The sequence below is a fragment of the Pseudophryne corroboree genome, chromosome 4, assembly GCF_028390025.1.
Source record: "Pseudophryne corroboree isolate aPseCor3 chromosome 4, aPseCor3.hap2, whole genome shotgun sequence".
NCBI classification, from domain to species: Eukaryota; Metazoa; Chordata; class Amphibia; order Anura; family Myobatrachidae; genus Pseudophryne; species Pseudophryne corroboree.
In genome coordinates, this window is record NC_086447.1 from 772339 (window position 1) to 786173 (window position 13835).

Genomic DNA, 13835 nt, shown 5'->3' on the forward strand with positions numbered 1-13835 from the left:
TCTCTGGTGTTGGATCTGGTATACAGTGTGTCTAGTGTAACATAGAGGCCCCCAGTGATCTCTGGTGTTGGATCTGGTATACAGTGTGTCTAGTGTAACATAGAGGCCCCCAGTGATCCCTGGTGTTGGATCTGGTATACAGTGTGTCTAGTGTAACATAGAGGACCCCAGTGATCTCTGGTGTTGGTTCTGGTATACAGTGTGTCTAGTGTAACATAGAGGCCCCAGTGATCTCTGGTGTTGGATCTGGTATACAGTGTGTCTAGTGTAACATAGAGGCCCCCAGTGATCTCTGGTGTTGGATCTGGTATACAATGTGTCTAGTGTAACATAGAGGTCCCCAGTGATCTCTGGTGTTGGATCTGGTATACAATGTGTCTAGTGTAACATAGAGGCCCCAGTGATCTCTGGTGTTGGATCTGGTATACAGTGTGTCTAGTGTAACATAGAGGCCCCCAGTGATCTCTGGTGTTGGATCTGGTATACAGTGTGTTTAGTGTAACATAGAGGCCCCCAGTGATCTCTGGTGTTGGATCTGGTATACAGTGTGTTTAGTGTAACATAGAGGCCCCCAGTGATCTCTGGTGTTGGTTCTGGTATACAATGTGTCTGGTGTAACATAGAGGCCCCCAGTGATCTCTGGTGTTGGATCTGGTATACAGTGTGTCTAGTGTAACATAGAGGCCCCAGTGATCTCTGGTGTTGGATCTGGTATACAATGTGTCTAGTGTAACATAGAGGCCCCCAGTGATCTCTGGTGTTGGATCTGGTATACAGTGTGTCTAGTGTAACATAGAGGCACCCAGTGATCTCTGGTGTTGGATCTGGTATACAATGTGTCTAGTGTAACATAGAGGCCCCCAGTGATCTCTGGTGTTGGTTCTGGTATACAGTGTGTCTAGTGTAACATAGAGGCCCCCAGTGATCTCTGGTGTTGGATCTGGTATACAGTGTGTCTAGTGTAACATAGAGACTCCCAGTGATCTCTGGTGTTGGATCTGGTATACAGTGTGTCTAGTGTAACATAGAGGCCCCCAGTGATCTCTGGTGTTGGATCTGGTATACAGTGTGTCTAGTGTAACATAGAGGCCCCCAGTGATCTCTGGTGTTGGATCTGGTATACAGTGTGTCTAGTGTAACATAGAGGCCCCCAGTGATCTCTGGCGTTGGTTCTGGTATACAGTGTGTCTAGTGTAACATAGAGGCCCCCAGTGATCTCTGGCATTGGATCTGGTATACAGTGTGTCTAGTGTAGCATAGAGGCCCCCAGTGATCTCTGGTGTTGGATCTGGTATACAGTGTGTCTAGTGTAACATAGAGGCCCCCAGTGATCTCTGGTGTTGGATCTGGTATACAGTGTGTCTAGTGTAACATAGAGGCCCCCAGTGATCTCTGGTGTTGGTTCTGGTATACAGTGTGTCTAGTGTAACATAGAGGCTCCCAGTGATCTCTGGTGTTGGATCTGGTATACAGTGTGTCTAGTGTAACATAGAGGCCCCCAGTGATCTCTGGTGTTGGATCTGGTATACAATGTGTCTGGTGTAACATAGAGGCCCCCAGTGATCTCTGGTGTTGGTTCTGGTATACAATGTGTCTAGTATAACATAGAGGCCCCCAGTGATCTCTGGTGTTGGATCTGGTATACAATGTGTCTAGTGTAACATAGAGGCCCCCAGTGATCTCTGGTGTTGGATCTGGTATACAGTGTGTTTAGTGTAACATAGAGGCCCCCAGTGATCTCGGGTGTTGGTTCTGGTATACAGTGTGTTTAGTGTAACATAGAGGCCCCCAGTGATCTCTGGCATTGGTTCTGGTATACAGTGTGTCTAGTGTAACATAGAGACTCCCAGAGATCTCTGGTGTTGGATCTGGTATACGTTGTGTCTGGTGTAATCTAGATTCCTCTGTGAATTGTGGTGTAATGTGATCATGATTTCCCCAGGTTATTCCTCTATCTTTTAGAACTGCTGTGGGTATTACAGTTCTTAACTAAAGGTTGAACTCAACTGTACAGGACGTTTTATCAGAATATTCAGATTTTAACCCCTAATGTCTTAATTTTCTACTTCAAATCACAGAATAACTATAGGGGGGGGGGGGGTGCTAGCTAGATGACAATAGATTACTATTATATCGCCAAGAAAAGAAACCAAATTGTCCTGGGTGGTGCACAAATAGACCTTAATAAAATATTTGTTTTATCTGTCACATATTAAAAGTTGTGGGATGTAGTATTAAAACCTGCAAAATAAAATATAGATATAGTAATGTGCAGAAAAGAAGGAAAATGTGATTAGAAAACTGCTGTGTATGGTACACAAACTGTAATGTCTGTATAATAAACACAATTATGATCAATAGGATATTGTATTGTATTGACAGGCATTTTATCTGATCGTGTATCCCCAGTTTAAGAAAACTAATTCTGTAATCAATGCAGACAGCATAACAGCTGACGTACGTTTCGCAGTATAGCTTAATGCAGGCAAAAATAATAAAGCTATAGCTTGAAACGTGCGTCGGCTGTTATGCTGTGCAAGGCGATGCCCACTATATTATAATACTGTGGTGCATTAAATATGTTAGCTTGAGGATGTATTATACACCCATAGTTCTTTCTGTGAGGGACTGACAGTGATGAATTAGTTCTGTTAGTGGGGAAATCCTGTCAGCCACAAAAGTCTGAGGGGCGGCACATGAGGGATGTGACCGTGCATAAACCTAAATACGCTGATTGATGCAGATTTGCATACAGTCATTCTACATATAATTCGTGTGGTACACATGAAGATTTGAACTGATTCTATGTGGCTGACATGTTAAATAGCAAATGTCCACCTATGGTTTAATGTGTGATAAACCCAGACCTGATAAATATATATAAACGTGTCACGGCGCTGTTCTATTAACCTGTGGTATTAGGACTTAACTATATCAAACAACTGATATTGAAGTTCAAAGCAAATTTATTTATCCTGAAAAAAATGACTCATCGGTGTACCAAGAAAATAAGAAAATACAATACAACGTCCTCTTGATCATAATTGTATTTATTATACAAACATTACGGTGGGTGTACCGTACACAGCAGTTTTTTTTAGCACATTTTCCTTCTTTTCTACACATAACTATATCTATATTTTATTCCGCAGGTTTAATACTACATCACACCACTTTTAATATGTTAGAAATAAAAGTTATAATTTTATTACTATATATGCACCACCCAGGACAAATCTCTTCCTTTTCTTGGCGATATAATAGTACTCCAGGACTAAGTAATGGCAGCTGGACTGAGGTCACAGCTTGTGGTAATTCTGATGTGTTTTTTTCTGTAACGTTCTGAAGGAGACTCAACAGATCCCTACAGAGGAGGTCCAGCTGGAAGTCTTCCTCTCCAATGGGCAGAAGGTGAAAGTCTCCATTCTGACATCTGACCAGACTGAGGATGTGCTGGAGGTGAGATCTTCTGTCTCCATTGATTGTGGATTTCAAAATGAACTTTCTTGCACTGGGTATAAACGGTCAGATAAAATGGCTGTCAGACCGACCATCATTTCAACCGACAGCCTGACACCCTACATACAGTATATCATTGCCATACACTGTGAGATATCTTAGAGTGTGGCCACACAATAGCTGGGTTCCTCCACTGGGAAGGAGACCTTTTCCCATTCCTGTAAAAGAGAAAACTTCAGCACCAGAGAGTGTATATGGTGATACACATATCATGTTTATAAATCTAATTATTAAAATATATACATCAAGAGATTAATTAGAGTTGAATGGGAATATGTATTAATAATAAGCACTGAAGAGATTCCATGCCACACAGTGTATGGTTAACTATAGTTGTGTATATATGCATGCATGCTGCGGGGTATGCGGTAAACAGACTGCCTTCATAATACACAGAGGTGGGAGTAACTCCCCCATATGAAAGCGCTAATTAACAGCCACACACTGAGGGTTTGAATTCCCCATGTCTGATCCTGATTGAAGGATAATTCTCCCGCATGAGATATCAGGGGGTTGTACTGTTTGAAGGTAACGGACAGGGTTTGAATTCCTGGGGTCCGATTATTATTGGAATTAACGTAATCGGACCACCTCTTATTGGTCTGAGCACCCTTTATAGCCGTCACGGGTGACGGGCGCCGCTCATTATAGCCTTTAGAGAGCTTTTACAAAGCGAAATGCGCATAGGCAGGTGAAATGTGACCTGTTCTGACGTGTACTGACTATAAGCTGATCACTGTAGCTATATGTGCCTTATCTAAAATCACTATACGGCGAAATCCATTACAGTGCGGACTATAGACAGGGACCCTATGCAATAGAAGTACTTCACTATACATAAAATCATCAGGAGGACGCCCATTCCTGCAGGATTATTATTTAGGTATAAAGCACTTTCGCTATAGTAATCCTATGTGCACTTATAGACATGAGAGATTACGTGACACATCAATAAGACTAGTAAAGTATATACCATACTACACAAATACTCAAGGAGATGAAGCACAATTAATAAATATTATTTAAAACTCAGTGATAAATGTGTATAATGTAACTATTGATTTTAATATGTACATTGTGCTAAATTAAATAATTGGAGTATTCACAGTAACTGTATAACACAGATTATATTTGTCCAGCATTAAAGGCTTAGTGACATAAATGCCGAGCTGTGAATAATAAGTATGTAGTATTCAGTAACATTGTAACAACTGCTGCAGCGGATAGTTTACAGACACGTGACAAGGTCTATTGAATTTACCCGCTGATCCTGAGTGAATTTATTGTAAAAAACAATGGCGCAATACAAGTGATTTATAATATTAAGATATAGATCGTGAACAGCTTCATAATACAATTTTCTCTTACGTCCTACAGGATGCTGGGGACTCCAAACGGACCATGGGGTATAGACGGATCCGCAGGAGCCTGGGCACACTATAAAGACTTAAACTGGGTGTGAACTGGCTCCTCCCTCTATGCCCCTCCTCCAGACCTCAGTTAGACTTTGTGCCCAGGAGTGATGGGTCACACACTAGGGGAGCTCTCCTGAGTTTCTCTGAAAATAATTTTGTTAGGTTTTTTATTTTCAGGGAGACCTGCTGGCTACAGGCTCCCTGCATCGTGGGAGTGAGGGGAGAGAAGTCAGAACCACTTCTTCTGAGTTAAAGGCTCTGCTTCTCGGCTACTGGACACCATTAGCTCCAGAGGGTTCGATCACTTGGTGCGCTTAGCTGCTTGTTCCTGGAGCCGCGCCGTCACCCCCCTCACAGAAGACAGAAGCCGGGTGAGTATTAGAAGAACAGAAGGCTTCAGTGACGGCAGAAGACTTCAGTAACGGAGGTACAGCGCAGCGGTCCATGCTCCCACACACCAACGCACTCACAGGGTGCAGGGCGCTGGTGGGGGGGAGCGCCCTGGGCAGCAAGTTACTGATTTTTTCACACAAGGCTGGCATTAAAAGGCTTTCTCGGTGCCTGGGCACCGGGTCCCATACCCCCGCCAGCATAGCGAATGAGACGCGACAGGGACTCCCGCGCCGACTGCTCATGAGGGTGCAGGGGGGGGGGGGCGGCGCCCTGGGCTGCGTGTTATACACTGGTTAGGGTGTACTATATATATATATATATATATATATATATATATATATATATATTACGGTGGTCCGTGTCCCGTCCCCCGCCAGCATGAAGCAGCGCTGCGCGCCACTTCTCCCGCCCCGAAGGCTCACAAGGGTGCAGGGCGCAAGGGGGGGGGGCGCCCTGGGCAGCATGATGAGCACTGTTTTAACGATGTGGACCTTTATATACAGTGTGTAGACACTGTATAAGGTCCCCCGCTGGGAAAGAGAAGGTATATTTTAGCGGGCTGAAGGGGCGGGGCTTCATCCTCTCAATCCTTTCAGCGCCATTTTTCGCCGTTGTTCAATCGTGAGGGGGGCACAGTGTTTAGATTATAACACTTAGGGGCTTAAATGGGAGGATACCTTGTACCCTGGGTTTCCCTGCTCAGGATGCCCACTAGACCTTTTTAGTCGACATATGTCGACAGGATTCAGTATTCTGTCACTAAAGGGGGATCGCTGTCTGCATCATTGACGCCTATGGGTCCTCGAAGCAGTTTATGCAGTGTCAGCAGGTCGGTAGTTGGTTACTTGGCTGAAGGGAACACTATTTGGGTGACACAGTTGTATGCGGGCAACCCTGTCGGCACCAACTGTTTTACTGAGAGTAACTTAACAGGCTGTAACTGCCTTACGTCAGTATGTATATATATATTTGTATATATATGTTTGGTACAGTTCCTTGGGCATGTGGCTCAAGCACTGATATGGTAGTAGGTGGGAGAGTCGTAGAAAGTTTATTTAGGTAATTTCTACTCGGACCTCTCGGGGTCGCCAGATGGTTATTTTACCTGGTTACTACTCCCGGTTTGTCGACAAATACTAGGGTTTCTGTCGACCATATGGTTTCCTGTCTGATTTACAACTGGGGCACGTCAGCACACAGTCATACACATACAGTACACAATACTGTCACTAGGGACCCTACGGGTCGAGACAATCCACTTATATTTATGTTGTATATATATGTATAGGGGGGGGTTCAGTATGGTATGCCGGCGGTCGGGCTCCCGGCGACCAGCATACCAGCTCCGGGAGCCCGTCCGCCGGCTTACCGACAGTGTGGCGAGCGCAAATGAGCCCCTTGCGGGCTCGCCACGCTACGGGCACGGTGGCCACGCTATTTTATTCTCCCTCCAGGGGGGTCATGGACCCCCACGAGGGAGAATAAGTGTCGGTATTCCGGCTGTCGGGATTCCGGCGCCGGTATACTGTGCGCCGAGATCCCGTCAGTCGGCATACTGAAGACCACCCGTATAGGGGATACGTGTGTATTTGTGTATTACATTACGATTTCTAATGTCGACTGAAGTAAAGTATTCTCTCTCATGTGCTGGTCGCTCTGTTGATAAAGCTCTAGGTCGGCCGTGACGGGTTGGTATCACATCCTCTCAAGGCGTCCGAATGTTTATTCTTTTCCTGCCACGGATAGAATACTGTGAAAGTTAACTCCTGGTCGACACGGGGCCCTGTCACAAAGGATCGTATACAGGAAAGCGAAGTGATATTTTATTTCTATACTGTGGGCTTATTTGCGTTTCATGCACATGAGAGTGTTTGGATTCAGTAAGTCTTCAGATAGATTTACCCTAAAGAGAGAGGGGAGCTTCCTTATGTTGGTCTTCTCTATAACATGGCGGCAGGCTGTCGTTTGAATGCAGGATGTGTGACCGGGGGATTGCTGAGGCTGACTCCGAGAGATACTGGAGTTTTTCCCTGGGACGGTGTACCGCTGTTTGGGGGGATGCCTCAGTTCAGTCAATCTCGGTGGATATTCCTGGTAAGTCTAACTTCGGGAGTTAGATTCCCTCACAACGGTTGGTGACGCATTCTTTTGTGGGATGCAGTCATTTTAATCGGTTAGATACAGTTCTGTTTTTTCTCCGTTTCTGTACAGCCTGTGGAAGGTGAACAGGTAAGAGGTCTGCAGCCTTGTTAGGTTCGCAGAAGAGGAGGTCGTTTCTGTTTTTTATCACATACACCACATGTCGCAGAGTCTATATGGCGGGACCCCGCTTCGGTGAGGACTCGGTTACTACTTTCAGTTAGTCCAGGAATGGACTAGGACCGGTGAGTTACTTATAGAATCCAGAGGGGGACATTCTGGTGTTACAGATGTTTCCCTCTCTGATTTTCAAATGGATATCGCCGTTTCCCCTCTGGAGGGGGAGGTAGTACGCGACGCCATACCAGAGGTGCGTCAGGTTCAAAGCCTTGTCCTCCTGTCCCGGTTATAAAAAAAAAAAAAAAAAGTTTACATGCGTCGTTCTACGCATTCAGATTACCTGGAGGAATGGCCAGGATTGTCTTTGACATTTCACTGGCGTGATGGTTGTATGATGGTTTTCTTGCAATAGTAAGAGCCATTGTTATTCTGTACTGAAATGTTCACCTGCTTGAGGCGAGGTTAAGAAACAAGTGGTGCAAATCGTTGTTTCTCTCTGACGGTTCTTCAACACGGGGAAGGGCTGTTGTTCCTAACGCCGCAGATGTCGGAGGTGGTATCAAGGTAGATACTGAACGGTTGAGGTTATGTGGTTTCCTGCGAAGAGAGGGCTGAGGATCCTGAGTCGGATCAGATTTGCAGTGCCACTCCATTAGTATGTTCCGTTGATGAAGAAGTTGGGTGCAGCCTAAGAGGCCTTTTCAATGAGCAGGTCGAATGCCAGAGTGGTTTTCACGGGACCTGTTGGGAAGGTGGTCCGGGTCTCACCGGCACTTGCACCGGAATCTAATTTTAATGGCCAGGATATCGCTCCTGCGGTGTCTGCTCAGTTCTCACCTCCTAGAGGGACGAAGGTTCGGGATCCAGGATGAGATCCTGGTGTCCATGCATGCAGATCTCCGTGGCTGGGTAGCAGTCCTTGCATGGGACGTATTTCCAGAGGAAAAGGTCAAACTGCGAAGTTTGTCTACAATAAGCTTTCTTGAAGTGAGAGCTGTTTTCAATTAACTTCATGATCTGCCCGTGTTAATTCTGACGGACGACTTCACAGCAGTGGCGTAAGTAAGCCGCTAGGGCGGAACAAGGAGCAAAGCGGCAATGGCAGAAGCTGAAATAGTTTTCCGCTGGGTGGACAGACTGGTAAAGTCTTAGTTCCGGACGTAAACGACAGAGTAATAGATTTCCACTGCAGTCGCGCTCTCCAGCCGGGAGAAATACAGTCGTCATCGAGAAGTTTTACAGATGTGACAAGTCTTCGAGGAGTGCCTCATTTGGGTATGTTGGCGTCTTGCCTCAACGAGAGACCTCAGGAATATAGTTCCAGGTCAAGGGACACTCAAGCTATAGCAGTGGACACCCTCGTGACACCTTGGGTGTTTTCGGTCGGTCTATGTGTCTCCTCCGCTTTCACTCGGCTGAAGGTGATAAACGTAAGAAGAACAGAGGTTCCGGTGATCCTCATTATTCCGGTCTAGCCAAGGAGGACTTGGTATCCAGTGCTTCAAGATTTATTCATAGAAGATCCCTGGCCTTTTCCTCTGCGGGAGGAACTGTTACAGCAAGATCCAGGCGTGTATCAGGACTTACCGTGGCTGCGTTTGGCGACGTGGTGGTTGAACGCCATATCCTAGTCCGATTGGGTATTCCCAGTGAGGTCATTTCCACACTTCTTCAGGCTATAAAAGAAGTAACGGCGAAGCCTTAACACCGTATTTAGCGTAAATATGTGTCTTGGTGTAAATCTAAGAAGCTTCCTACGGCAGACTTTCAGCTGAGTCGTTCTTCTCCGTTCTTTGCAAGCAGGTGTGGATGCAGGCCTACAGTTAGGCTCCGTTTCAGGGCAGTTTGGCCTTGTAAATTTAAAAAAAAAAGAATTGTTCACCTTTACGGAAGTTTAGACTTTGGTGAAAGGAGTACTGCACATCCAACCTCCATTGGTGCCCCATTGGCACAGTGGGCTCTTGACGTGGTGTCTCACTGGTTGGAACCTTTATTAAAGGTTGTGTTAAACTTTCTCTCTTGGAGAGTGGTCATGCTTTTGCTTTTTGGGCGACCGCAAAGCGGTTGTCGGATGTAGCGGCTTTGTCTCACAAGAGCCCCTATTTGATCTTCCAAGTGGATAGAATTGAGAACTCGGTTAGTAGTTCTGCCGAAAAGGGTTTTCGGGGTTTATCAAGAATCTGCCTAGTTTGATGCCTGTGGTAACTTCAGCATTGGCTGATTCAATGTCTCTCGATGCAGTCAGAGCTTTTGAAGATTTATGTCGCCAATTGGGCTCAGTTTGGGGAAACAGAGGCTCGGTTTGTCCGGAATGCTCTCAGCATGCTTGGGGCGTCTGCGTCTCTGCGGTCTATTACATGCTGGATCTGTGATACGATTCCGTGTGCTAGTGCTACGGCTGGAGTGCCGTTACCGAAGTCGGGGGAGACCCATTAGACCCATTCTACTAGGAAGATGGGCTCTTCTTGGGCGGAAGCCCGTGGTGTCTCGGCGGCTTAACTTGGCCGAGCGGCTACTTGGTCGGGTTTCAAACACTTTTGCTAAGCTCTACCAATTTGATACTCTGGATGATGAGGACCTCATGTTTGCTCAATCGGTGCTGCAGAGTCGTCCGCACTCTCCCGCCCGGTCTGGAGCTTTGGTATAGTCCCCATGGTCCTTTTGGAGTCCCCAGCATCCTCTAGGACGTAAGAGAAAATAGGATTTTAGTACCTACCGGTAAATCCTTTTCTCCTAGTCCGTAGAGGATGCTGGGCGCCCGTCCCTGTGCGTACTGTGTCTGCAGTTATTGATTTGGTTGCACTTTGTGGTGTTTCTTCTCTGTCAGGCTATCGCTGACGTTGTTCATGCCATGGCATGTGTTTCCTTATTATTGGTTGGGTTACATATTCTATCGGCATATGGCTGTATGTTTTCATACCGTGGGCTGGTATTCTGCCGAAGGCCATGTCTTGCGGTATGTTCGTGATGTGAGCTGGTATAAGACATTAGATGGGTGTGAACTGGGTCCTCCCTCTATGCCCCTCCTCCAGACCTCAGTTAGATCCTGTGCCCAGAGGAGACTGGGTGCACTACAGGGAGCTCTCCTGAGTTTCTCTGATAAAGAATTTTGTTAGGTTTTTTATTTTCAGGGAGCACTGCTGGCAACAGACTCCCTGCATCGTGGGACTGAGGAGAGAGAAGCAGACCTACTTAAGTGATAGGCTCTGTTTCTTAGGCTACTGGACACCATTAGCTCCAGAGGGTCGGAACACAGGTGTCGTCCTCGCTGTTCGTCCCGGAGCCGCGCCGCCGTCCTCCACACAGAGCCGGAAGATAGAAGCCGGGTGAGTATAAGAAGGCAGAAGACTTCAGATCTTCAGTGAGGTACCGCGCAGCGGTCACGCTGCGCGCCGTTGCTCACACACACACACAAGGCACAGCAAGGGTGCAGGGCGCAGGGGGAAGGGCGCCCTGGCAGCAATAATTACCTCAAATAACACTGGCACAGGTATCAGATACTGCGGAGGCAGTATATTATTAAAACCCGCCAGTATAAAAAAATTGAGCGGGACCGAAGCCCGCCGTCGAGGGGGCGGGGCTTGATCCTCCAGAACTAACCAGCGCCATTTTCTCCACAGCACACTGCAGAGAAGCTGCTCCCGGACTCTCCCCTGCTGAACCAAGTAACAGAGGGCAAAAACGAGGGGGGCACATTTATTTGGCACAAAAAAGTGTATGTATATATAATATATAAAAGCGCTGCACAGACTGGGACTTTGTTTCCAGTGGCGCTGGGTGTGTGCTGGCATACTCTCTCTCTGTCTCTCCAAAGGGCCTTATTGGGGGGCTGTCCCCATATACGTATATCCCAGTGTGTGTGGGGGTGTCAGTACGTGTGTGTCGGCATGTCTGAAGCGGAAGGCTCGTCTAGGGAGGAGGCAGAGCAGATGATTGTGGTGTCTCCGTCGGCACCGCAGACTCCTGATTGGTTGGATATGTGGAATGTTTTAAATGCAAATGTGACTTTATTACATAAAAGATTGGACAAAGCAGAGTCCAGGGATAATACAGGGAGTCAATCCATGGCTTTGACTGTGTCACAGGGCCCTTCAGGGTCTCATAAACGTCCCCTGTCCCAGATAGCAGACACTGATACCGACACGGATTCCGACTCCAGTGTCGACTACGATGATGCAAGGTTACACCCAAGGGTGGCCAAGAGTATTCATTATATGATTATTGCAATAAAGGATGTTTTACATATCACAGATGACCCCTCTGTCCCTGACAAGAGGGTACACATGTTTAAGGAAAAGAAACCTGAGGTAACGTTTCCCCCATCTCATGAGCTGAACGAGTTATTTGAAAAGGCTTGGGAAACTCCAGACAAGAAACTGCAGATTCCCAAGAGAATTATTATGGCGTATCCTTTCCCCTCACAGGACAGATTACGATGGGAATCCTCGCCCACGGTGGACAAGGCTTTAACGCGCTTGTCCAAAAAGGTGGCACTACCGTCTCCAGACACGGCAGCCCTCAAGGATCCTGCTGATCGCAGACAGGAAACTACCTTAAAATCAATTTATACACATACGGGTGCAATGCTCAGACCGGCAGTAGCGTCGGCATGGGTGGGTAGCGCGATTGCAGCGTGGGCAGATAACTTGTCATCTGACATTGACACCCTAGATAAAGATAGTATTTTGTTGACCTTGAGTCACATTAAGGACGCAGCAATGTATATGAGAGAGGCTGCAAGAGATATTGGGCTGTTGGGTTCAAGAGCCAATGCCATGGCAGTTTCGGCTAGAAGGTCCCTGTGGACCCGCCAATGGACAGGTGATGCCGATTCAAAGAGACATATGGAGACTTTACCTTACAAGGGTGAGGTTTTATTTGGGGAGGGACTCGCGGACCTGGTTTCCACAGCTACCGCGGGTAAGTTTTCCTTTTTGCCTTACGTTCCCCCTCAGCAAAAGAAAGCACCTCAATATCAGATGCAGTCCTTTCGGTCGCATAAGTTCAGAAAGGGTCGGGGCTCTTCCTCTTCCTTCCTTGCCAGAGGTAGTGGTAGAGGGAAAAGAACGCCTGCTACGGCTAGTTCCCAGGAACAAAAGTCCTCCCCGGCCTCTACAAAATTCACTGCATGACGCTGGGGCTCCGCTGAGGGAGTCCGCACCGGTGGGGGCACGTCTTCGACTCTTCAGCCAGGTCTGGGTTCAGTCGGATTTGGATCCTTGGGCAGTCAACATTGTATCCCAAGGCTACAAACTAGAGTTCGAAGAAGTGCCTCCTCGCCGATTTTTCAAATCGGCTTTGCCAGCTTCTCCCCCAGAGAGAGAAATAGTTTCAGCTGCCATACAAAAGCTGTGTCAACAGCAAGTGATTATCAAGGTTCCCCTAATACAACAGGCGAAGGGGTATTATTCAACCAGGTCAGACCCATTCTGAATCTAAAATCCCTGAACCTGTATTTGAAAAGGTTCAAATTCAAGATGGAATCTCTCCGGGCGGTGATCTCCAGCCTGGAAGGGGGGGATTTTATGGTGTCACTGGACATAAAGGATGCATACCTTCATGTCCCCATTTATCCCCCTCATCAGGCGTACCTGAGATTCGCTGTACAGTATTGTCATTACCAGTTTCAGACGTTGCCGTTTGGGCTTTCCACGGCCCCGAGGATTTTCACCAAGGTAATGTCGGAAATGATGGTGCTCCTGCGCAGGCAAGGAGTCACAATTATCCCATACTTGGACGATCTCCTGATAAAAGCGAGATCGAGAGATCAGTTACTGAAAAGTGTGTCGCTCTCCCTGAGAGTGCTACAGCAACACGGCTGGATTCTGAATCTACCAAAGTCACAGTTGATTCCGACGACTCGACTGTCATTTTTGGGCATGGTTCTGGGCACGGAAGAGGGTTTTTCTCCCAACGGAAAAAGCCCAGGAACTCCAGAACATGGTCAGGGACCTGCTAAAACCAAAAAGAGTGTCCGTTCATCAATGCACTCGAGTACTGGGAAAGATGGTGGCGGCCTACGAGGCCATCCCGTTCGGCAGGTTCCATGCGAGGACGTTTCAGTGGGACCTTCTGGACAAGTGGTCAGGGTCCCATCTACAAATACACAAGAAAATAAGCCTGTCCCCCAGGGCCAGGGTGTCTCTCCTGTGGTGGCTTCAGAGTGCTCACCTTCTAGAGGGTCGCAGGTTCGGCATTCAAGACTGGGTTCTAGTGACCACGGACGCGAGCCTCCGAGGATGGGGAGCA

At 47.1% G+C, this 13835-nt stretch overlaps 1 protein-coding gene across 1 annotated transcript in view; it reads left to right on the forward strand.

Annotated features, from left to right (window-relative positions):
* SNX17 (sorting nexin 17) overlaps positions 1–13835 on the forward strand; it is a 216076-nt gene that overhangs the window by 83390 nt on the left and 118851 nt on the right. Inside the window, exon 5 of the mRNA XM_063916496.1 lies at positions 3349–3459. Coding sequence (XP_063772566.1) covers positions 3349–3459 — 111 coding nt within the window. The remainder of the gene's footprint in view (positions 1–3348; positions 3460–13835) is intronic.